This window comes from Ovis canadensis, chromosome 1 (assembly GCF_042477335.2).
Source record: "Ovis canadensis isolate MfBH-ARS-UI-01 breed Bighorn chromosome 1, ARS-UI_OviCan_v2, whole genome shotgun sequence".
In the NCBI taxonomy this organism is placed as follows: domain Eukaryota; kingdom Metazoa; phylum Chordata; class Mammalia; order Artiodactyla; family Bovidae; genus Ovis; species Ovis canadensis.
The window spans coordinates 268,448,889-268,473,446 of record NC_091245.1 but is presented as its reverse complement, the minus strand read 5'-3'; the positions used below and the strand labels follow the sequence as shown (position 1 = coordinate 268,473,446).

Here is a 24,558-nt window from a genome sequence, read left to right as displayed (position 1 = left end):
GGTCACCTGCTGGGAGCAGGGGACCCAGGGCACAGGCTCCCCAAGGGACCCACTCCTGAGCCCAGCTATTCTTGGCTCCCTCCTGAGGAAGGAAGGCTGGACCCCAGCCCTAGTGGTGATGCCTCCAGAGGCTGAGGACCAGCCGGGCGCTGCAGGAGGTGCAGCTCCCAGGGGTGAGGCCGAGGCCAGGAAACAAGGCCCCCAAGAGCCCCCAGCCCCTCTGCAAGGTGGGTTCAGCTGACGGGCAGAAGACAAAGGGCCAGCCAGGCCAAGGCTGAGCTGAGATTTAGGCTTTGGGGGCCCTCCCAGCAGGTTGGTGGGAGAGGAGCAAACGGGTGGGCGAGGGACCCAGGCTACAGAACTTTCTGGGAGCTGACCTGGAGAGGCTCCCACGCACAGGCAGGACCTGCCCCCTTAGGAGGACCCTCCTCTGTGCCGTCTCCATGGCCCCAGCCCACTGCCCCAGCCTGGGCTCATCCAGACACCCCTCACCTTGGCTCCTTTCTGGGCGGGGGTCAGTGCTCTGCCGTCAGGGCTGAAGAACGTGCCCGGCTCTCCCTTCTCACCCTGGAATGGAGCAGCAGGTCAGAAGGCCAGCTTGGAAGAATGGGCCTCGCACCCCTTGTAGACTCTCCTTGGCACCAACTCGACACCCAAGGACAGGGAGCCATGAGTGGGGCCTCCGCTGGTGCAGGGAAACAAGCAGAGGGAATGCACAGGCCCAGCCCCCGTCCCCAGGCCCCTCCCCGCGAGCAGTCACCCAGTGACCCCAGACAGCCCCTTGGGGCTCCTCACCTTGGGTCCCGGGATGCCCTGCTGGCCTTTGGCGCCCAGGTCTCCCTTTGGCCCGGCTGGTCCCTGTAGGGAGACACAGAGGGCTTTCCGGAACGGCCCTGCTCTGGCTCAGTGACCCACAGCCCAGCCCCAGACACCTGCCTGAGACCCCTGGCCAGACAGGGGCTCCTGCTCCAGTTCCTCGGCCTCATGGGCTCCCCCCACCCCCAGCGCAGGAGGCCCTAAGCGCCCCCAGAGGTACTCACGGGGAAGCCAGCGAAGCCCGCACGGCCCTGCGGAGAGAGGACAGTCAGGACCCCCCTGGGAGAGGCTGCCCACGCCCAGCCCATCCTGGGGTGCAAGTACCTCGGGGCCTGGCACGCTCGCCAGCACTCTCTGTCCACGGGTCAGCAGAGCCATGGAGAAAGAAGGAAAGGTACCACGTTTACTACGACGTTAGCCACAGAGACCCACGGAAAGTCAGCATAAAGGAAATCCTCCCGAGGTCCCTGAGATGAGAAATGAAGCCCCTTCCACCTCCAGGAGACTGCCTCCCACACCAAAGAAACTGCCCGGGACCCTGGGGCCGGGGGACAGTGCCCCACCCTGGGGAAACATGTCACAGCAGGAGCAGGTGACATGCAGACAAACGGCACGAGCAGTGGGCAGCTCCGGAAGGCCCGACCTCCACCCGAGAAGCCCCGGGGAATCAGCAGAATGGGACCTCATGTCTCTGGGGGTTGTCCCACGGGGGAGGACTGGAGGCCCTGATGACCGCAACCAGCCCTGGGGGGCCAGGCAGAGCGTGTGCCCACCCACTCAGGTCCTTACGTCCTGCTCCGACACGTAGACGACAGGTCCTGGGGGTCCAGGGGGTCCCGGGAGTCCTGGCTGCCCCACTCCATCCTTCCCTGGGTCTCCCTGGAAGAGAAAGCCAGTGATCCACACTTGCGTTTCCTGTAGGGGGTGAACTGCAGCCCAGCTGGCACTTGGGAGGGCTCCCAGTGTCCACGGGGTGTGAGGAGGTGCCTGGAGGCTGAGCACAGTGGTCTCGAGAGTGGCCCCCCCACCCCAGGCAGGGCAGGCTCTGAGCCTGGATCCCCACCCCAAGTCTCCAAGGCCGCATGGGTGGGCCTAGGGCAGAGGACAGCAGCCCTGGTCCCGCCATGCACCAGCCAGCCCATCCACCAATTTCCACAACCCCCCACACTCACTTTCTCTCCCTGAGTCCCCTTTTCTCCTTTTGGTCCCTGTGGAGACAGAAAGGAAATAGTTTATCATACACAGAACATGAGCCCCACTTCCTGGAGACCCCGGACCTCTGGGACTGGCCTTGAGTGAACACGTGGAGTTTTTCTTCACTGACCATGTGGGGCCTGAGGTGGGGTGTTAGCTATGCAGGAAACTTCTCTGGCAGCCTGGACCCCCAACTCACGTCCCGTAGAGCTGGGGTCTCTGGTTCCCGTGGGGACACTGAGATACACGCTGGGGTGCTAGCTCTCATCCCTGTGTGGCGACCTTGGGGCTGTCGGCCCTGTAGCCCTGGGCCGTCACTCACCTGGGGTCCAGCTGCACCCTCTCTGCCTGGGAGGCCGGGGAAGCCAGGTGCTCCGTCTGCTCCAACTTCTCCCTTCAGGGACACAAGGACAGCATGCATATCAGCCAGGGCCCAGTGGACATGGTGTCTGGGAGCCACGGTGTCTGGGAGCTGGCCAGCCCGTGGTTTCTAGGGGTGATTCAACCTGATCAGCCTCCTCAGGAACACCATGGGGGCAGGGGTCAGAGGCCTCTATGGCAGAGCTGAGACGGGAGGGAAAACCTGGGGCACCTCAAGTGGGTGGATTTGGGGGTGGTGGGAGGATGATGCTGGGCCTGGTGTGGACCAGCCAAGCCCTGACCTCAGCCTGGGGGCCCCTCCCTGTACCCAAACCAGGGCTGCTCACTGTGGATTTCCTGATCCTTAGGAAACGTTCTTACCTTGCTCCCTGGTGGCCCCACAGCTCCAGGATCCCCCTAAAGTGGACAAAGGGTTTTGTGGGGTTGCGAGCACTGCCCACCCGCTGGGCGGCACCCACCCCTCCTCCAGGGAACCACTCAGGTGTCCCCAGACCGCAGCCCCAGCTCATATCTGAGGGCTGGGACCCTGTGCCCCCCACAGGCGGAGTCCCAGCCTGGACGCTGCGGCAAGTAGGCCACCGCGCCCCTCTGAAGAGCAGCTGCACTCAGGGGACTATCACAGCTTTAGAAAGGCAGAAATTGCATCCTCCTTAAAAAGCAATTCTTTGAACTGTCCCAAAGGCTTGCAACTCAAAGCAGAATGCTCCAGGGGACTGGGTGGTGGGTAGGAGCTGACAATCAGTGGACCCCGCAGAGCCAAGAAGGCTTGTGTGCGAGGGGTGGGGGCCACTGTCCTCCAGGGACAGAGAGAGGGGGCAGAGCCAAGTGAGGATGACTGCGAGAAGCAGCCAGGTTCTGCCCAGCGCCACCCACTGCCCCAGACTGGGGGCTCCTTCCCTGAACCCCACCCCCTCTCCCCTCCATCGGCACAGACCTCGAACACATGGAGCCAAGGGTCTGGATCCCCGCAGTCAGAAGGATGGCAGGGCCACCGCCCCCTACCCCAGCCCTGGGCACCACTTCCCCATTAGATTTTCTTGTATTTTGCAAATTCCCCACAAGGAACTCCAGGCCACTGAGCAGTGGCTCCTGGCAGCTGCGAGCACCCCCAGGTTAACAGATCTCTCACTGACCTTGACTCCAGGCGTGCCGGGCGGTCCCTGTTGGGGGCAGAGAAGGAACAGGGCCCAGTCAGGGCTGCTCCTGCCCCTGAGGGTGCAGCCTTTCCCCATAAGAAAACCAGCCCCTCCTGTGCTCACAACTTTTAACAAACATGGAGGGAGGAAAACGGCATTTATCAACAGGGACCTGCATACCCCCATACTCCCAGAAGTGGTCTGTTCTTGGCACCACCCTGCAGATGACGAGCGTTGAGTCACCCCAACACAAAGAGACTTGCACTTTATTAACGAGAAACAACGCTGCCATCCAACTGGCTGGTTCAACCTCACTCGAGGGTCTCCATCACTGAGGCCATGCAACAGCCCACGGACCCCTCCAGGGTCAAGCCGCACTGCAGCTCTGTCCCTGGACCTAAAGAGGGGACCCCAGCCCCTGCAACCCTGCCTGGTCACCTTGGCTCACATTTCACCTGATGCCAAGGCAGCCAACCCCTACTGCCCCAAACTAAGCCTCTCTGCAGCATAAAGGGGAAGGTACCAACTTAAAGGGCAACACTGCTCCACTCCCCAGTTAGCCTCTGTCCAAGTGAGGACCCTCAGTGCAGGAGGCCTGATCCGCCATTCCCTCACTGGGCTGAGACTCCAAGGGCCCAGCTGGATACAGGTCTCAGGCCCCCCAGGCACCCCCAGTGGGGTCTGTGCTGGCTCCTGAGGGAAGGGAGCCCCTTCTCTGCCCATCCCAGGTGTCCTGTCCCCTGAGCCCCTTACACGTCCGTCTGGTCTAGACCCCGGTTATCTCTGGACACCAGGCTCTCAGCTGGACCTGAGCCTGACCAGTGCACACGTTGATGGCGCATCGAGGTGGAACAGCATAGGACTGGCCCCATCTTTATTTAATTAAAGTTCTGCTCAGGTCAGAAACGTGGCACAAAGTTAGAGCCATAAGGAGACGTGGGTGGGCGTTCCTAGCAAGAACCATCTCTAGGGCCCAGCCTGCCATGTGGTCATCCAGCTCCACCACCGGTGGCACTTCTCACACTGGAGACTTAATTCCCTCCCCGGTGGCCTGAGGGGGACAGTGTCCTGGATGCAGGCAGCTCACCGCCCCTCACGGGGCTGCTCCTGGTCCCCGCCAGAGGCCAGTCCCAGGAGCGCCCTGCCCCCAGGAAGTCCCGTCCCTAAGTTGACCACGCCCAGCTCTGGCGCTTACCTGCAGCCCGTCAGCACCTCGGGCTGTTGACCAGAAGGGGCTCCCGGAGCCTTCCATGTCGTCCTGGAGGAGAACACAGGGACCCTCAGGTCCCTTTCTCACAGGAAGAGACCTGGGTGCACCCCCGGAGAGGGTGGCTTCTCAGGGTGGGGAGGGGGGTCACCTGTTGTAGGGCTCCTGCTGGGTGGGGTCCCGGGACCCCAGACATGCTGGGCTATAAATGTCCCCCCATTCCACACTCTGAGGCCGACCCGCCTGTCCTGGGCGACAGACACGGCCAGGGGCTCCCCTGTGAAGACTCCGCCCCCGCCAGCGGAGACAAGCCCAGGTAGGGGCGGCACCACTGTGGCTCCAGCAGTGCCGGTCAGCGTGGGTGTCCGACGGCACAGGGAGCCAGGAGCTGCGGGTACTCACAAACCCTGCGGCGAATCCTGGGCCTGGGGGCCCGGGGGGGCCAGGGGGCCCTGGCGGGCCTGCGGGTCCGGGGGCTCCTGCCAGGCCGTGCTCCCCAGGAGCGCCGATGGGGCCAGGGTCTCCCTTGCTTCCCTGTGCAGGTGGAGAAAGTTGTCACCCTCAGCTTCGGGTGTCACTAAACCCCAGGCACCCCAGCATTCTGGGTGCCCTGGCCCCATCCTGCGTATGTTTTCCTCTGAAAAGCCAGGGGACAAACAGCCCACCAGGGGCTGTACAAATCCCATGGCACCTTTGTGCTGACCCCACGAGACCCTGTCCACTTAACATGGAACCACCACCAAGTGAGAGTCCCAGACGGTGCCTGAGACGCTCCTCCAGGCCCTCGGAGCTCAGCGTGCGAGAAGGGGAAGCGCCACTAGAAGGAGCAGGCAGGGGCGCGGTACCCCGCCACGGTCGGCTGGGGGGCAGCCATTGGAGCTCCTGCATCTCGCTCTAGCTGCTTGCTCGAGTGTGCTCGCAACTCCGAGTGGCCCCTGCACCCAAGCGTCTAATTCTAGGGCCTGGGGTCTCAGCTACAGTGGACCTGACCTCACCTCTGCTGAATTTAACCCCCGGCTATGCCTTTTCCCTCCCTAGAAACTTCACCAGCTTTTCCTGGTTATCGCTGAAGCCTGTACCTGTGCATGTGTGTGTGTGTGTGTTTACACACCTGCATTTCCATTTTGAAACTCATCCTTCCCTCCAGGCTCCTCCTGACCGTCTGTCTAATTGCTTCCCAATCCCACTGCCATCCTCCCCTGCTCCCCATGGGTTTCCCCAGTGGACAGGCCTGGAGCTTCACCACCTAAGCAGCATCCTGGGAACAGGCGCTCACACCTGGGGAGGCTTCAGATCAGCGCCCACTGGTCCAGCTCACGGATGGGCTGGGGCCTCGGGGAGGGGGGCACAGATGTGGCCATAGGGGTGTGGACCTGCTCTGGACACACTGAGGTCCCAGCAGCAGCACCCTCTCCCCTGCAGCTCCTCCCCCCAACAGTCCACCTCACCCCGCAGGCCCCATCCCTCCTGCAACTCCCCCCCGCGGCTCCTCCCTCATCCCCGCAGTCCCCACCCCCCCAGTAGCCTCCTTCTCCCCTGCATTCCCCCATCTTTTGGGTTTGGCTGGGTTACCAGCTCCTGAGCACATCTGCTCTCACGCCATCCCTAGACTAGAGCTTGGGTGGAAATGGTCTTGCAGGACAAACGTGGCACCCAGTGCCGGGCACTTCAGGACTGGACCCCACAGTCAGTGCCTGGGGGTTGAATCTCCTGGCTACTGTGCCCCCAACCCACACCCTTGCCCGGGTCCATCCCACTCAGGCAGAACAGCAGCACCAGGCTTCATCTGTACCTTGGGTCCTGGGGCGCCCGCCTCACCCTGCAGGAGGAGAGAGCAGTTACTTCGCAGTCGGACCAGGAGCTTCGTCCCAGCCCACTGACTTTCTCTAAAATTTCCAGGGTCTCCTGGCTCTTCCAGCCATTGTCCACCCCTCCCCCACTTCAGATGGGAACAGAGGCTCCGGGGGAGGCTCAGTCTTGGGGGGGCAGAGGTGACCTCACTGCCCAATTGTGACCCCCCCACACACACCCAGGAGGAGAGTCCTTCTAGCTCAGTAGCTGCAGAACTCTGAGCACAGAGGGTTTCCTAACACCAGCTCCTCTGCTGAGCCTCAGATAGCCGGGTTCTCAGGAAGGATCGTGGGGTGCATCGTCTCCATACGACTGTGTGGGCTCCTCCCCAGATCCACCCCCTAAAGCCATGTGGAAACCACAGGCTCAGTTACAGGTTTGTACAGCCTTTAAGTTTCTCTGTTACTAATGCAATCAAAATACAAACTTGAAATAAAATGTTCAAACCAACTAAAGCGTCAATATTCTTCAAAACCCTTAGGCCAATCACTGTTATGAATACATAGCATGAACAAGGCCCTGGGTTTTTACAGGAGCCCCAGCAGCTGGTTCTTAGCCAGCGAGAGAACCCAGGGCTCCCCGGCTGTCAGGCTGTGATGACCACAGCTCCCAGGCGGACTGAAGTCCTTATGGCCTCTGGCCTGCCATTTCTCCTCCCTGGTGGCCTGGGGCATTGCCATCCGAACACCCACACGCTATGGAGCTAGGTCAACACCCCGGGTGCTGGGGGAGGGACTTACGAGGCTGCCTTTCTGTCCAGTCAGTCCTGGTTGTCCGTCTTTTCCTGGAATACCTGGGGGTCCCTGGCGAGAGAGGAGCAGAGTGTGGGCAGATGGAATTCAGTCACCAAAAAGAATTCACAGGTCAGCAGATGACCATCTGTGTGTCCACATGTTTCCTGGACAACACCCGAGATGCTCCTGGCCACGCTCTCGGGAGACTTGCCTACGGAGCACATCTGAGGGCACTTGAATAACTTTGATCAGGTTTTTATTTATTTCTTCCACATTTTTAGTTTAATTTGAACTGTCAGTCAAATTGTGGAGAATAAGCAGGGCGGCCAGCCCCACAAGGAGAGGGCAGCCTCAGGGGCTGAGGTTGGGCTGCTTGTGGACTCTTGGAAAAAGGTCCTCAGGCCTTCTGGAGGACAACACAAGGAACTCAACTCTGTCCCTGAGCGCGTTTCTGGTGACAATCAGGCTGCACACACCTGGTTCCTGTGACCCAGCCTCAACAGTGACACCCCGAGGCCCCTGCCTGGCCACGGTGCAGTGGCTCCTGTGCTGGGGGCTGGGGCAGAGGAATCCTGAGGGCCCTGTGCACAGCGAGTCGGCCAAACATGGGCCTCTCTTGGCCCCCTGCTCTCCGGGCAGCAGGGCCCACTGCTGCCCATGAGAGTAACCCCTGGAGACGGCCTCTGCCAGGCCAGCTGACCTGCGTGTGGCCAGGGAGGTGAGCAGCCTTGCATACAGTCACCTGCAGCTCGGCACCCAGAACCACGGGGCTGCCCACCCGGGGGGCCCAGGGAAAGGAGCCCCCAGGAGGGGGTGGGGGGTGGGGAGTACAGAGCTGTTGAAGGGGACGTGTGCCCACATTTGCTGTCCCTCGCAGGCCGGGATGTGAACAAGGGCGGGCGAGAGCAGGCAGGCTTACCGGGGGGCCTGGAACCCCAGGCAGCCCATCCCTCCCAGGCACGCCGGGCAGGCCTGCGGGGCCAGGGACGTCCGAGCTGTTCATCCCGAAGCGGCCTGGCTCCCCTGGCAAGCCTGGGACACCAGGGGGCCCGGGGGGGCCGGGGAAGCCGCGAGGGCCCTGGACATGGAAAAACACAGCATGGTCACTGCGCACAGCACCGGCTGCAGGGTGCCCCGCCAGGCCTCACACCGCACCACAGGTTCCACTGGCGCTTGGGGACCGCAGAGTCGTGGCCACCACAGCCAAGGGACACTCACACGGAGGCTCTCCAGGTCGCCGCCAAAACCGGACCCCTCCATGTCGATGAAGGTCTGAGGAGAGAGATGAGTCTGCAGGGGGCCAGGCCGTCCACCTCCAGCCACTGGTGAGGCAGCAGCCTGGCCAGCGCTGGGCTTCCCTGAGCATGGCCCCTCACTGACAGCCATGCAGGACTTTCCTGCTGACCCCCAGCCCCACTGCATAACAACCCCCATGGGGGCAGGAACTGAGTCTCTGGGCCTGGACGCCCCGGGGAGGCCGGGTCTGGACTGAGCAGCACAGCCTTGGGAAGCTGAGGCCTGCAGGTGGGCGGGAGGCCCCTCTGCTGGGACAGGGCCAACCCCGAGGTAGGAGAAGCAGGACTCACCAGCCTGTCGGGTTTGAAGGAGGGCCCTGGGGGCCCCGGAGGCCCCTGGGGTCCTGGAGGTCCCCTCGGTCCGACTCCAGGATCCCCCTGTGAACAGAAGACCCAGTTATGCCAGGGTCAGGGTGGAGAACAGCACACGCCCCCCCCCACACCCATCCTGGTTACCACTCACCTTCTCGCCCTTGGGGCCCACGTCTCCTGGGGTTCCTGGGAAGCCCTGTGGCCCAGTGTCCCCCTGGAAGACAGAGGCCAGGCAGCTCGGTCAGGAGAAGGCCCTGTGCCTTGTCCCCGGCTGAGCCACCACCAATACATGCCTTTGTGCCCATAGAGCAGTGCAGAGCAGACGGGGTTGGGTCCCCAGGGGCGGTGGGGATGTCATGGGGGCTGCAGGTGGGCACCACCGACCTCAGAGATGTGAGCCCCTCCAGGGAGGGCGCCCCACAGAGGTGACCACAGCGTTCTGTGCACACCAGGCTGGAGGGCAGCACCCTGCCTGTCACACGCGAGCTGTGGGGGCCCTGAGGACAGGAGAGCCGCGTGTGCACGGCCCAGGTGAGTGGGCTGAGTCGAGCGGCCTAAATTGCCCCTCAGTGTGACTAAGTGTCCATGCCCAGGGCTCTTGTGATTTGAGGCCCAATGCACCCTGATCCGGGAGCTAGCTAATCCAGTCATTGGACCCTGGATTCCACACACACACACGCATCCCGCTCTGCCGAGGCCCCCAGTACGACTGAGCCGAGCTCCGGTCTCAGGTGCGAAGAGACTCCTGCAGGACGTCCCCCTGCCCCGTCCTTCCTGAGTCTCTCTCGAGACCGAGTCTCCCTTAATCCCATGAGCCTCCCAGGCCTCCTCATCACCATTCGCTGGTCTGTTGTTTCCTAAATCTTTATCTGAGCCTTCATGAGTCATTTTACTCTACTTCTTGGAAATCGCATTTGATCATTTTTAAAATCCAAACAAACTCTGACCCGTGGGCAGGCTGGCGAGCCCGCCATCCCTGCTGCGAGTGTGCCTCGTCTTCTCCATGTGCCGTCCCCCCACCCACACCCAGGCTGCTCCTCTGTCGTCTGTGATTTCCTCTAGAATCTGAAGCTTTACCTTTCATTTCTTTCCTTTCTTTGTTCCTAGTAGTCTACACATCTCAATACACCTGCTTAAATGTATGTTTTTCTATCAACAGTTAAACTTACATTTTGTTAACAAAAGGTAAGTTTCATTTTCAAAATATTTGGAAACCTCTCTAGTAGGTTGAGTTCAAAAAATCCCAGGGGTGGGGAAGTGGAGAGCCAAAGGCCTCCGGCAAGCATCGCAGATAACACAGGTTCTGAAGGAAAAGGCAACTTACGGGCTTCCCGTCTTCACCAGGATCACCCTGGAAGGCAGGAGAGAACCATTAGTGGCAGAAAATTATAGCCCTGACCCTACCCTGAGCTGAACACGCAAATGGACTCCAGCCCCCCAACCACCCCCCAGAGTGCTGACTCCCACGGGGCTGGGAATTTTCCATCTGTCCAAGGCACTGCGTCCATGCCCCCTGGCCCCACCTCCCACTCTACCCAGGGAAGGAGGCTGCAGTCTGGGCCCAGGACCCAGCACCACCCCCCGCCCCCGACCTGCCCAAGCCCCACCCCCAGGTAGACAAAGGGGAGATGGTACTCACAGGCTCACCATCCCTTCCAGGGGTGCCGTCCTTCCCCGGGGGTCCCGGGGGCCCAGGGGGTCCCTGTGGTCCAGAAACAGGCTGTGCTTCGTGGCTGTCTATAGCTGGGCCTGCAGGACCCTGGGGGCCGATGGGGCCGGGGGGTCCCTGAGCACCGGGCTCTCCCTTCTGCCCCTTCAGGCCTTGCTGAGGACAAAGAGCAGAGGGTACAGGCTGCGGAGGGAGGTGCACACACACCTGCATCCCTGGCTTGGCCCAGGTCACACAGAGGGCACAGACAGGCAAGGGGACGTGCAGAGTGGCCGTGCTTGTGGACACACATGGGGGGCTGCCACAGTGGTGCGGCCACCAGCACAGGTCTGCCAGGCATCACCCACCCCGCCCACATGCTCTGACTGGGGGCCTCCCCAGCCGTGGATGCCCAGTACTGCCGGAGACCCCGAGTGCGGGTACAGGAAGGGGCACAGAGGGCAGGCAGGAGCCAAGAGCTCCACCAGGGTCCCCAGGGAGCAGGCCCCCAGGGAGCCGGGTCCCCTGGGAACAGGTCAGGGGCACTGACTGCGCTGGGGGCTCTGTGGTTCTGGGTCAAGGAAGCCTCACCTCTTTCACGCTGCTCCCAGGGCTCCAAACACTCTCGTCCCATGTGCCAACTGTGCCCAAGCTGGGGAGGGTCTGAGCTGGGGGAGGCAGAGGTGGCCGTCAGGCCCTCTGCAGGGCTGCCCACCCACCTGGCGCTCAGCCCCGGCCAGGTTCCCTGAGGATACACTCTTCTCCAGATGAACCATCTGAGGGTTGGTGGCACCCCCTCAACCCTCCTCCTCTGAGCTCCAGGTATCTCCTGGGAGTGAGGGCCTCTGAGAACCTGACCCACATGCAGGAAGTCAGGTCTCCACGGGCCCAGCCTTGTCCTTGTGGCTTCTTTGGGGAGATGGTGATGGAGCACATCCCAGGATCTATCAGGGGTCTGCCCACAGGCCAGATCTGATCAGATCCAACCTCAGCCCAAGCCAGGGATGGTTCCCACAGAACCCATCAAAATACACAGAAGAGCGGATGTGGAGTGAGCACCCGCGGCACGGACGCCCACAGTGCGGACGTTCTCTGTGTGGACGCCTGGGATGCCCGACCCCAACAGCTCACGCTGCTCGTCTCCCCGCCCGTCTGCAGTTCCTCTCCACTGGGTACAGGATGGTGCCCCCTGCTTTGTGATGGACAGCACTTTTGGGGTGAACTTTGAGGCTGTTCCCCTAAAGCTGTCACCCGACGTGTCAGCATCACGGAGTCAGTTAGAAAAGAGGATTCAGGCTGCACTCTGATGACCTGCCTCCTGAGGGTCTGCCCTTGCTGGGTCCTGATCACATTCTGACAGAGCTGGATGCTGAGCCTGGGGTTGGATGGGACCTGGGGCCTGTGAGTTGACCGTGGACCGGCCCACTCAGGAAGGGCTTGCCTTTCCAGGGTCCCACAGTGCTGAGGGCCACCTGTGCCCTTGCCAGACGAAACTGGGGTCACAATCTCTGTGCCCATGACCCCTGTGCCCACCTGCAGCCACCTCTGGGTTTGCCTTGCTCAGTGCCTGCTGAGGGCCCCGTTACCTCAACCAGGGACTCACCAAGTCACCAGTTGACCACTAGAGGGCCCCCACACTGCCCGAGATGGCCCAGGGAGGAACCCTCCCAGGTGTTCAGTATGGTTTAAGGCAAAATTCAAATCCCCGCCTTAGAAAACATTTAAAAGCGGCAACACATTACTCAGAGAAAGTAAAGACCTAAATAAGCCAAAGGAGACAGATCCCTGAGTGTGGGGTCAGAAAACTGGACATTAGCTGACATCCAGGCCCAGCCCCACACTGATAGGCACTGTCAGTGAGGATCTGAAATTCATACAAGGTGCAAAGCACACAGAACACCAAAGTGGATTCGTGAAGGAAGAGCAAGGCGGGAGGATCCACACCACCCGGGCCAGGCTTATCCTAAAGTGGTCAGCACCCCGTGAAACGACTGTGAAGATGCTGAGACAGGGTCCCTACGGAGCAGTCGAGACACACGCACAGCTGTGCGCAGCAAAGCCCCAGGTGATGCAGGGGCGGGCAGACGGTCCTTCCAGCAAACGTGTTCGAGCCACCTGCAGAGCCGCATCCGTGGGTCAGCGCCCCAGGTGAAATCTAAAACTGTGCCAGCCTCTCAGATATGACGCCAACACTGAGACCCATAAAGACAGACTGATATGGGGGCTTCCCTGGAGGTCCAGCGGTTAGAACTTGCACTTCCATTGCAGGGGCGCATGTTCAGTCCCTGGTCAGGGAACTAAGATCCCACAAGCCATGCGTGCATGCTAAGTCGCTTCAGTGGTGTCTGACTCTTTGTGACCCTATGGACTGTAGCCCATCAGGCTCCCCTGTCCATGAAATTCTCCAGAAAAGAATACTGGAGTGGGTTGCCATTTCCGCCTCCAGGGAACCTTCCTGACCCAGGGTTGGATCCTACGTCTCCTGCGATTCCTGCACTGCAGGCGGATTCTTTACCGCTGTGCCACTGGGGAAGCCCCACAAACCAAGAGATGGGGCAAGAAATAAAGAAAAGAACAAACAGATGCATCTAATCTCACCAAAGTTACAAGCTCGAGCCCTTCTAAGTCACTTAACAAAATAAGAAGGTGAGCCCCGGACTGAGAGACTCTCCGGCAGAGGAGGCGTGTCCAGAGCACATGAACTCTCAGGACCAGTGCGCCCAGTAAAACGAGGGCGTGAGGTTGGGACAGATTCCTCACAAAGGAAGACACAGGCACAGCAGGTGCGCTCACAGAAGATGCTCCACGGTGCCCAGCATCAGCAGGATTCGAACTAAAGCCAAGGAGACACGGCCACACCGCTGTCGGGACAGGTACAGCAAAAGGGCCGAGGTGCCAGGCACTGGTGGGGACCCACATCCCAGGGAGGTTACATGGGGCAGCTGCCATGGCAGTGTGTGGCAGTTCCCTGTGACCCACACTCCTGCCACTCCACCCAGGTGCTGACCCACGGCAGATGGAAGCATGTGGCCACGGAAACCCCAAGGCCACCTTTCTGTAACAGCCCCACCTAAAGCTGACCACTTTAGGATAAGCCTGGCCCAGGTGGTACCCACCTACCCAGAGAAACTCTCCTTGGCCACAAGACGGTTACTCTCAAAACACTGATGCTGAGTAAATGGGTCAAAGTTCTGGATTCTCTTTAAATAAAATTCTAAGAAGTGCCAACATCTGCAGTGACAGTGGCTGCCCGGGAATGGGGGTGTGGAGTGGGGCGCCTGCACACGGGCTTACAGAGCCTTCACGTCTTGCCTGAGGCGATGGTTTCAGGGGTGGACACGTAGGTTGAAACGTCTCAAATTGTGTGTTTCAAATATGCGCAATTTCACACACTACTATGTATAAAATAGATAACCAACAAGGGCCTACTGTATAGCACAGGGAACTCCACTCAACATTCTGTGATAACCTGTACGAGAAAAGAATCTGAAAAAGGATGAATAAACGTACACGGATAACTGAGTCTCTGTGCTGTGTACCCGAAATTAACCCCACAATGTACATCAACTCTATTTCAATAAAATTTTAAAAATGTGCAGTTTATCATATGTCGATTATACTTCAAAGCAAAGGCAAACCAAAAAATAAAGCCAGACCCATCATGGAGCTATCAAGGGGTCTGGGACCGCCCTGACTGGGGCCCCAGGCAGCAGAGCAGAGCAAAGCCGGAATGGGGCATGTGCCTCACTCGCGATGCTGGGGCTCTGGCAGTACCCTAAGTGCCTCTGTGACAAATGTAACAAGCACACACGCCCCGAACACGGGGTATGAACAGTGGGACCTGACCACAGCGGTCAGTTCTCTCGTCTGTTCTTTCCTGCTTCTAAGTTGGCTGCATCAAACGTGTAATATTTCAGTAATTTTTAAAAGTGATAAATGCTCTTCTCCAAAATAAAAAAAATCTATACAATTTTCTAGACCTACTAAGTGTTGCAAACAGAGCTCTACAGGTGTCTCCCTAAGGCCCAGGTTACCCACCAGACACTGACCTGGGCACCGCTGTGAGGGACTTTGGAGATGTTGGTAACTAAGGAGCTGATGTTAAGGTGGGCAGTGTGTCCTGGGTTATCGGGGTGGAACCCAGTCATCACAAAGGCCCTCAAACCAACGAGGAGGCAGGAGGGGAAGTCGGGGACCCAGAGCAGGAGAAGGAAACCCCCCCTGACAGGGCTGGGCCAGGACCAGAGGAACACGGTGGTCTCTGGGACCTGAGGATGACCCTTGGCTGGCAGCGGTGAGGACCCGGAGCCTCGGTCCTGCAGCCACTGGGAGTGGGATCCTGCCAGCTCCCTGAGTGGGAGGAAGCCAGTTTCCCCAGAGGGAAGGCAGCCAGGGGCATGGTACAGGACGCACTTCCCCCCGAGACAGTGAGGGAGCCTCCAGCCCTGCCACGAGAACTAACTCGTTGGGCACCTGTCACACCGCGATGGGCGCCTGTGCACGGGCACGCAGTCCACTTCCCAGTGTGTCCCAGGCGTCCAGGCCTGAGCACCCTCTGGCCCCAAATGCTGCCCAGTTTCACAGAGGTCCAGTCAGAGGCGCCTTTGCCCCCCTCAAAACCAACTCCCGTGTTCTCCTGGCAACCCCCCTGCCCCCAGGCTGGGGAGTGGCAGCACCCTCAGGATGGTCCTGTAACCCCCAGGAAATGAGAAACAACACGGGGAGACCGCGTCCACGAGGCAGCAATGGGGCAGGCTGGGTGCGGAGCCCCCAGCAGTGGGGCATCCGTGTCACAGACAGGAGCCCCTCACCTGCCACACACACGGGCCCACATACTGCCTGCACACGCACACATCAGGGACATGCATAGACCAGTAACACACACACCACTAACATGCACACACCAGAAACACACACCAACAAGACACACACACCAGGGACATGCATAGACCAGTAACACACACACCAGGAACACACACCAACAAGACACACACACCAGGAGCACATGCCATGAACACACACGGCCATGAACACGCACACACCACTAATACACACGCACAGCGCCTCAGCAGGCTTTACCTCCTAACGAAGACACCGTGGTTGACTCCTCTACCTCCTCAGTTCTCAAGTCCTCCTCGGTGCCGACTCCAGCCAAGGGTGGAGAAGTGACTGGAGGAGCCTCGGGGAGCCTGGGCCCCAGGGGTGTGCCCTGGGGGGAGTGGAAAGCAGCTCCGTTACCAGTGACACGTGTGGCCCGCGTGCTGCCAGCTTTAGACACATTTGGTTGTAAAATGAGATTTCACAAAAGTTAAGAAGAAACCACCAGGGATTCCATCTTGGAAAAGAAGAAGCTCCAGGCCCCTCCAGGGCCATTTTCTTCTGAGCAGCTCACACGGTGGGGGTCTCCTCGCCCTGAAGCCCCCATACCTGGAGGGATGGACGAGAGCCTACCCTCCCTCATCCCCCATTCAGAGCCCAGGACGGCCCCTCGGAACTCAAGCAGCCTTGGCTCCTGCCTGTGGTCTTGACGGTGACAGGCACGTGGCCATCACCATGCACCAGAGGGGCGGTCGCATCTGTCCTTGGTGACGGTCCTGACTTGGCACCCAAGGCCCAGTGATTCCACCTGCCCCCCATCCCAACCCCAAGGGATGAGGCCGACTCTGCCCTGAAAACTCTATTCCCTGTCCCCAGAGAACCTGGGGCTTCTAGGGCTCTGCCCTGAAAACCCACTCCAGTATTTTTGCCTAGAGAATCCTGTGGACAGAGGAGCCTGATGGGCTGCTGTCCATGGGGTCGCACAGAGCCAGACACGACTGAAGCGACTTAGCATGCATGCATGCATTGGAGAAGAACATGGCAACCCACTCCAGTATTCTCGCCTGGAGAATCCCAGGGACAGAGGAGCCTGTGGGCTGCCATCTATGGGGTCGCAGAGTTGGACACGACTGTAGCAACTTAGCAGCAGCAGCAGCCCTGAAAACTTATTTCCCTGCCCTGGGGCCTTCGGGGCTTCGAGGGTGAGTGCACAGGCGCAGGCAGGGCGCTTCCTGTCCACACTCGGGCGTCACGGGGTGTCACTGAGTGTGGACTCCCTGTCCGCACTCAGCACGCGCTCCCTAGGGATACCGCTCCGGAGACGGTGCTGCCCACGTGCCTGGAACCAGGGACGCCATGAGGCTCGTCCGGTGGGCGAGCGGCCCCCGGGGCAGACACAAGGCCTTCCTTGCAGCCAGAACCCTCTGATGTGGGCGAGGTCCTCCAGGACCCCACGTCAGTCGGTCACGCTGACACCCGAGACCCCCTGGGTGTGGGAGGGCGGAGGCCCGGAGGACCACGGAGGGCGCACTGAGGGTGCTGAGAGACTGAGCGTGCCCAGGACCAGGCTAGGCCTGCACAGCAGCTCCCGCGTGGCCCCTCCGACTCCTCCCTGCAGCCTCAGCCAGGTTTTGTGGAGCTGGAGCTGGCAAGGGCAGCCGGCTAGTCAGCACACTGCAGGCTGATAACTCCCTCTCTGACCGCCCCCCCAATCTGTTGAGAGGCTGCACAGTTGCAGCACTTGACACCCTGGCACCAGCGTGGTGGGGACACTGCTGTCTCCGTGGTTTGTACCTGGGGCCCCTGGGTAGACAGCTGAGGAGAGGACAGGCAGGGATGCTGTGGGTACCACCCACTGACACTGTCCAGGGGTCTGCCAGGTGCCAGAGCCAGCGCTGCTCTAGCAAGTGCAAAGCCAGGGAGGCCCCAGTGCCCCTGGAATCAGGGGGTCCGCTGACCACTCACCCCAGGGCAGCTCAGCACTCCACCCTGTCACGGCCCCGTGACACCTGAGCCCTGGAGGAGATGACGCTAGGGGTGGGGTGGGACACACGGTGGGTCCAGATGGGAGAGGGGGGCATCCTTCCCGAGGTGCCCCAGCCTGTGTGCTATTCCAGGCAGTGGGGGCTACACAGCAGGGTCACCCCTGGGTCCCCCACGGCCCCGCGTGCTGACAGGAGACGCAAACACAGACACCCGAGGAAGGCCTGGGCCAGGCTCCAGGCTGGAAGGGACATTCCCTCCCAGGAGGGAGCAGATGGGAAGGTGCAGCCCCGACTCAGCCTGAGTCTGGTCCCGCATCTCCAGCGCAAGTTTGTCCTGAGAAGTCACACACACATGTGCACAGGTGTGCTCGATGCCTCATCCGCAGGCCCCAGCACTTACCAACTCCTCCCGGGGATGCTCCTGGGTCTCCATGAGCCCGCTGCCCAGGTCTCCAGACGCCTGTGGGGTTGACAGGAAACAAGTTGATGGCTGAAGCCCCCAGCCCCCCCAGAGCTCAGTGTCAGGGGGAGGGCAGGCCATGAGGAGGTCAGCCAGTCATTGACAAGGCTCGTGTCCATCAGGCTTCTTAGGACGAATGGCTTTTAGGAAACCAATGCGGCCCCTGGCCGGACACCTAAAGACCTTCTCGGAGGGTATCCCTTCCTCTCCTGTCCCGGGACGCTATCTTGGGAAACGGCCTGGAGGGGAGGCCCCGCCCGGGGACCCTCAGGGCTGGGACATGGCTGCAGGCCCCACTCCCTGGACCAGTCACTGCACGTGGCTGGACCTTCTCCCAGTTCCCAGTGCTGGGCTCACAGGAGCTGCTGGGACCTGGGGCCACCCTGGGGACAGAGGTCTCCTGCCCATCTGTCCTTCACACAGAGAACTGGTGTGTCTTCTGCCTTAGGCCCCAGGGACTGTGTGCACATACACGTGACCGCACACACACACACTTTTTGCTCTGGCAACTACCAGTGATGCTATCACCCAATGGGCTCCCCAGGCATGATTTTTAACTTTTATGTTCCATGAATGTTTCTATGTGGAAAGTTCCAGGCAAGGGAGGTTCACCTGGGAGTCCCCAGGGTGACATTATGGGCAGATAGAAACGTGATCACAGGTAAATTCCACCAGAAGTGGCAACTGTCAAAGACCTCTCTGGTCCCAATCATTTTGGGGATTCTAGGAAAGGCCCACCGCATCCTGGCCTGGGCCCCTCCTCCCACAGAGCAAAGGGGAGGAAGGAGGAGGGGGCCCCCCGCCCGAGCCAGGCAGTGGCCACTCACCCCATCATCATCGTCGTCCTCGTCCTCGTCCTGGCACTGCCGGGGGCTCACCCGAGGATCCCTGCGCAGCCTCAGCTCTGAGATCAGACCCTGAACACAGAGGGAGGGGAGGGTCACCAGGGGTCCTGGGACAGAAGACCCTGACTCAGGCCGGGCCCAGCTCAGAGCCAGGCATGTCTGAGGTCGGGTCTAGCGGAGACACTGCAGGGGGTAATGTCACAGCAGGTGACACCACCCACTCCCTCTCTCTTCCCAAGGATGCTCATCAGCCTCTGGGTGGTGCCACGCACTCCCTCATGTGGTCCCAGCGTGGCACCGGGCACCTGGACACAGCATGAGCAGAGAAGAGGTCATCGGCACGCAGTGTCCCCAGAGGCAGCGTCTCCTCGGGGCATGAGGCGGATGGCACTGGGCAGTGTCCTGAACCATGAGTGCGGACAACTGCTTGTGGAGAGGACTGGGATCCCCACTCCAACAGGAAGCCTGAGGCAGGGCAGGGCCACGGCCAGCTGGACTAGCACAATGGCCAAGGACCTCAGCCTGGCCACACCAGGGCCTCCACTGCAAGGCGTCCTGCTCCCACAGGGCGACGCGACCGCACGTTCTGAATCGTGGTCAGGATCTCGGGCCCGTGTGTGAGGCCACAGGATCCAGGCCTTCGGTGTCCTCTCTAGAAGTTTTCCTGCTTGGAGGTTCTGAGTGTTCACAAACGCTTTTCTGGTGTTTCTTTTGTTTTCTACTGAACATCTTCATCCATGGGGATGGATCACCGCATCTTCTAAACAGAGACCACATTGCATTGCTTCTAAGAGGCACATTTTCACAGCTCTTAAAAACGGGCCAGCCTGGGTCAGGAGCTGGTACCCTTCCTGGGTCAAGGGCCAGATGGTGACTGTTTTCAGGTCTTTGTCGCTGCTGCTCTGCGGCTGTGTCGGGACGTGAACCAGTCTGTGGGCAATGGACGCGGCTGCTCCGACCAGACTGTGCAGGACACTGAAACGTTCACGCATCACAAAATGGTCTTTTTCTTTGTTTTTTCCCAACCACTGGAACTCGTAAAAGCCTTCCGAGGTTGCAGCCGTACCAAGACAGGCAGCGGGTGGGACGTCCTGGGGCCGCATGCTCACTCAACCAGCTTACGGTTTTTCCTCTAAGTGCCCTTCAGACTCCCTTTATCACTGCCCTCCATCTCATGGCCCTCCTGCTCCCACATGACAACAAGCGACTAACACCCCAAGTGTCCCCAAGAGCCCTCGCCTGAGGGCTCCACTCTTCTCTCCAGGCTCAGCTCAGGCCACCTCCTCCAGGAAGCCCTCTTGGACTCCCTCCCAAGGATCAGCACCTCCAGGGGCCAGGTCTGCCCAACTCCATATTCCGCCCCCAGCCCGCATCTCTACTTCCACTGATAGTGAGGTCTGTGTGTGAACATGTCATGTTTGTGGCACGTGTGCAAATGGATGTGCGTATGTATGCATGTATAAATGTGTCGTGCAGGTATGCACATAGTTGTGTGCGTACCTACATCCATGTGCTCGTGTGTATGTACACATGTGTGTGTGCATGTTCAGGCATAAACACCTGCTCCTTGGAGGCGAATGAGGTCAGCTGGCCCAGATAGGGGGCTGAGGGAGACGCCCGCATCCCCCAGATACCATGAGGTCATTATGTCCCCAGTACAACTCCCAGCCAGGCCTGTGGGGAGAGGAGGGGCCGAGCGCACAGGTGGGGGGCAGGCAGGTGACTTCAGCTCCACAGCGCACTATGACACCCCTTTTCTCAAGCAATCTCGAGGGCTGACCCAGGAGTAACTTTGGTAGTTCACTGCTGGGCTTCCCAGAGCTGCCCCTGCCTCACCAGCTGACAGGGGAGAGGGTACCAAGTCACCAACAATGGTTTCCTCTTGCTGGTCGGTCTCTGTAGGCAGCGAGAACAGTGCCCACTGGTGGAGCCATAGGCCGTCTTTACCGTTTTGTCCACTTGACCACAGCTCATTCCAGAAGCTCAAGGGCAAAAGTGCCTGTGGCTTAGTGGTCAAGGCCCATCTTGCCTGGGGAGCCGGCAGCTCTGACCCCAACACCACGGCAGGAGGAGGCTCAGTTCTCAGATGCAGGACGCCCAGAGGTTCTAGGAGGTTCGGCAGGACAGCTTGGCAAGGCCTCCAGGGGAAGTAGACAGCCCAGGGGGCAGGGGCTGGTGGAACGTGGGATAGGGTCAGCCCTGCTGTCCACGGCCTGTCCCCCGCTGGCTGGGGGTTGCATGGCAGAGGCGAGGCGGCCATATCTTCCCAGAGGTGACCAGGCACAGAAGCGCCAGCTCCATCTGAGGTCAGCCCATGTCTCCAGCTGGACCAGAGCAGATGCCGTGGCCACAGCTGAGCCCAGCTGCTTCTGCCCCTTCGTATCCAACTCCACCCCCACCTCCCTCAGTCCCCTGTCACTGCCCCCCAGGGCAGAATGCCACTGTCTTTTTCGGGATCTTGAACCAGCCGGCAGATCCCTGCAAGGTCCACAGTTAGAATACGATTGGCCCCTCCTCACAGTGTCTGTTGGGGAGCCCAGGCTGTGTCCAGCCTGTGTCCAGGCTGAGGTCACTGGGGTGGACACAGGACAGCTTGACTGATGGCTCAGGACTGTACAGAAGGCTTAGGCAGCAGGTATCAGGGACCCTGGCCCCATGCAGTCCATGGAACCCAGGGGCAGAACCCAGCTGAGGGTGCGGGGGGCTGAAAGGGGCTGGTGGCAAGCAGCCCACCCATGGCTGGAGCTCCGGTCTGAAGACAGACGGGCCACCTGGCTGTGGGGAGGGGATGTGGTGGGGGTGGTGTTTGGTCCACTCCATGGAGGAGTGTCCTCCCCGCCCGCCCCCTGAATCCAGAGATGCTCCAACCACCATGGAGGGCAGTGAGCTGCCAGGAGTGTCATGTGGAGGGCCTGTGTGCGAGAGGGCACACGTGTATGTGTGCTCAGAGCATGTGTGTAAGGGGGCACAGGCCAGGAGCGGGAACGCAGTGATTACGGCTGCTCTCCTGCGTGGGCAGCACACACAGGCGCCCCCAGCCTCTGGGCACCAGACGCCACTGCCTGTGGGAAGCATGAGCCTTTCTGGGCTTAAAAAGGCAGGAGGTTGGCCCCGGGGCTCGGGGTGGAGGCAGCAGTGTGTTAGGGATGGAAATTCTCAGCCTGCCCAGCCGAGGGTGGTGCTGAAGGGGGAATAGGCATCCCCAGATGACAGAGAGTCATCCAGATTGAGAATCCAGGGGCAGGCACAGAGGTTAAGATTTCAGAAAGCCACACTCTGAACACCCCCGGAGACACTGTGAGGCAGCAGTCGGGGGACAGGCCACCAGGCTCCCGCAGGCGCAGGTCGGGGCACTGGACATCCGGACATGACCACCCCACACTGACACTCCCATGAGGCCAGGCTGCCACGAGCGCAGGCTCTGGCCCCCACACTGCCAGCCAGCAGGGTGGCCGCTCAGCAAGAGGCCACCAGGCTCAGTTGCAATGGGGAGCAGAGGAGCCCGGCCCCCCGCCAACTGGCCCGCCCACTGGGGCTTGAGCCATGGTCAGCTGGGGAGACATCAGTAGCCCAAAGGTCACCGGGCCCTCTGCAAACGCTGGATGGACTTGACAGATGTTATGAAATCCAGACCATTTGAAATCTGTCCTGTCACTGCCTCCCTAGGGCCCCTGGTCTTAGAGCTGTGTGCAGACGACCACAGCCCCATGACGTGAAAGCGTGTCCCTCGGCACCGGTGCTGGGGCTGCCTCCCTGGGACGCCCCTCTGGCAGCCCTGGGACGCCCCTCTGGCAGCCCAGGGTTCTCTGGGTCCCCTGACTCACCCCTTCTGCTCCTTCTGGAAGGGCTGTGTCCTGGCCCCAGGCCATGGGGCTGAATGCACCTGTACAGGGGTGGGTGACCTACAGCCCCCATGGGCCTGGCTGCCCCACCTCACCCCCTGCCCCTCCCTCCTCTCTGGCTGACCCCCACGCCGCCTGCTCCCTTGTCACCCACTCCAGCTGTCACCGGGACTGGGCCACACCACCACTGTCCCGTTCTCCACACGTCCTGGACCAAGTGGCATCTCACCGGTTTCCGGTGTGAAGCCCCAGCTCCTGGACTATTTGCATGAAATTCTATTAAAAGCATCTCTTTCAGGCAATGGCGAGACTACTGCAGGACTATGAACAGGTTACATTACCCGTTCAGGTCGCTTCAGATGATTGACAGACGGGTACTGGGAGGAGCTGGTGACTGTGACCTGAGTGCCCCGAGCTGCCCTCGGTCAGCAGCAGCACGTTTTCTGTGGCTGGACTTGGGGGCCACAGCAGGAGAACTGGGGGTGTCAGAGGTCACCAGCACTTTCCCTGCCTGCTCTGCTACCATCCTCTGCTCTAAGCCTGCTCAAACCTAGTGTGGCCGGTGGGCATCTCTTCGCTTCAGTGAATCAATCACTTCTGAAGATCAAACCAGTCCATCCTAAAGGAAATCAACCCTGAATATTCATCGGAAGAACTGATGCTGAAACGGAAGCTCCAATACTTTTACCACCTGATGCGGAGAGCCGACTCATTGGAAAAGACCCTGATGCTGGGAAAGATTGCGGACAAGAGGAGAAGGGGATGACAGAGGATGAGACGGTTGGATGACATCATGGATTTGATGGACATGAGTTTAAGCAAGCTCCAGGAGATAGTGAAGGACAGGCAAGCCTGTCGTGCTGCAATCCATGGCGTCCCAAAGAGTCAGACATGACTGAGCGACTGAACAACACTTTTTTATATAATGTGGCCAGCAAAGCCACCTGCCGAGGCACATTCACAGCCTCCAGCACCATCGTCACACAACAGAAGCAGTGAATGTCCAACACGAGGGGCACCGCTGAAGCGCGGCCCGGGAAGCCCAAGCCAGTCCTGTCCTGGCCCAGTGTCAGTTTCGGACGAGGGCCCCAGGGTCCGAACAAACACGTGACTGAACCTCCATGGGAACCTGGGTAAAGAAGAAGGTGGCTTCACACAGAGAAAAGCAGACAGGAATGAGAAAACAGGGACATTTCCAACAAAGAGAAACTAAGTCAAGAAAACTTGACCACAGGGTATCTGAATTAGTTAAGAAAAAGAAAGGATGAGGTCAATAAACACTGAAAAAGCGCTGAATTAATGTTTTAAGCAAAACACTATAACAACTGGGTAGAATTAGGAATTTCCTAAGAGATATTTATTACTATTTCAGCTCAAGGAGAAGAATGAACCTGAAAACACCAAGGACGCTCATAATTTTGGGGAGAAAACAACAAAGGCTCTGCGAGCATCTTCAGAATAGGTGCCGGGCTGAGGGTGGGGGTCATCGAGGGCCTGAGCACCTGCTCGAGACCACTAGCCGTGACACTCCGGCTCGTCGCACACTCCGAGCTCTGTGCGCACCTCTGCAAGTCCTGCCTGTCACACACGTGAGTGGTTCTTTCCCAAGAGTCTCAGTTCAGGGGAACTGACAAACCCTATCCTAAGCCGACCTATCTACTCCTCCCCAGACAGCACGCTTCACCTCTCACCCGGCTGGAGGCTGATCAAACACCCACAGAGAGATTCCTGGAACTGGCGTCTGAGGAACAGAGGAGCTACACTGCACTGGACTGTGCTGGAAGTAACCAGGCAACATCAGCGGGGACAGCAGCTTCACAGTGAGCAGGGCTCCAGCCAGAGCCAGAGGGAACGACCTTACAGTCCCCTCTGCTCTGTCTCTCTAACCTTCAAAGATTTTTCTGGGTGTCTTCTACAAGCCAGATTTAACCACATAAACAATTTAAATATCCCAATGGTGGGGGAAAAAAAAGACTAGGCGAAAAGGCAAGAGAAAAACTGGGGAATAAAATTTACAGTGTATAAAACAAATGA

General features: G+C 59.8%; 1 protein-coding gene across 9 annotated transcripts in view; it reads right to left on the bottom strand.

The window, feature by feature from the left end:
- The window catches only part of COL18A1 (collagen type XVIII alpha 1 chain), a 92,062-nt gene that overhangs the window by 11,631 nt on the left and 55,873 nt on the right, over window positions 1–24,558 (bottom strand). For all 9 annotated transcript variants that reach the window (XM_069566700.1, XM_069566695.1, XM_069566701.1 and 6 more), the window contains 23 exons: window positions 18,665–18,754; window positions 17,778–17,837; window positions 15,654–15,783; window positions 11,166–11,242; window positions 10,566–10,751; window positions 10,251–10,277; window positions 9,078–9,140; window positions 8,906–8,992; window positions 8,538–8,591; window positions 8,239–8,397; window positions 7,326–7,388; window positions 6,527–6,553; window positions 5,137–5,268; window positions 4,723–4,785; window positions 3,525–3,551; window positions 2,752–2,787; window positions 2,333–2,404; window positions 1,989–2,024; window positions 1,606–1,695; window positions 1,141–1,170; window positions 1,041–1,067; window positions 796–858; window positions 493–567 (listed from right to left, as the gene is read on the bottom strand). In XM_069566700.1, coding sequence (XP_069422801.1) covers window positions 493–567; window positions 796–858; window positions 1,041–1,067; window positions 1,141–1,170; window positions 1,606–1,695; window positions 1,989–2,024; window positions 2,333–2,404; window positions 2,752–2,787; window positions 3,525–3,551; window positions 4,723–4,785; window positions 5,137–5,268; window positions 6,527–6,553; window positions 7,326–7,388; window positions 8,239–8,397; window positions 8,538–8,591; window positions 8,906–8,992; window positions 9,078–9,140; window positions 10,251–10,277; window positions 10,566–10,751; window positions 11,166–11,242; window positions 15,654–15,783; window positions 17,778–17,837; window positions 18,665–18,754 — 1,674 coding nt within the window. The remainder of the gene's footprint in view (window positions 1–492; window positions 568–795; window positions 859–1,040; window positions 1,068–1,140; window positions 1,171–1,605; window positions 1,696–1,988; window positions 2,025–2,332; window positions 2,405–2,751; window positions 2,788–3,524; window positions 3,552–4,722; window positions 4,786–5,136; window positions 5,269–6,526; window positions 6,554–7,325; window positions 7,389–8,238; window positions 8,398–8,537; window positions 8,592–8,905; window positions 8,993–9,077; window positions 9,141–10,250; window positions 10,278–10,565; window positions 10,752–11,165; window positions 11,243–15,653; window positions 15,784–17,777; window positions 17,838–18,664; window positions 18,755–24,558) is intronic.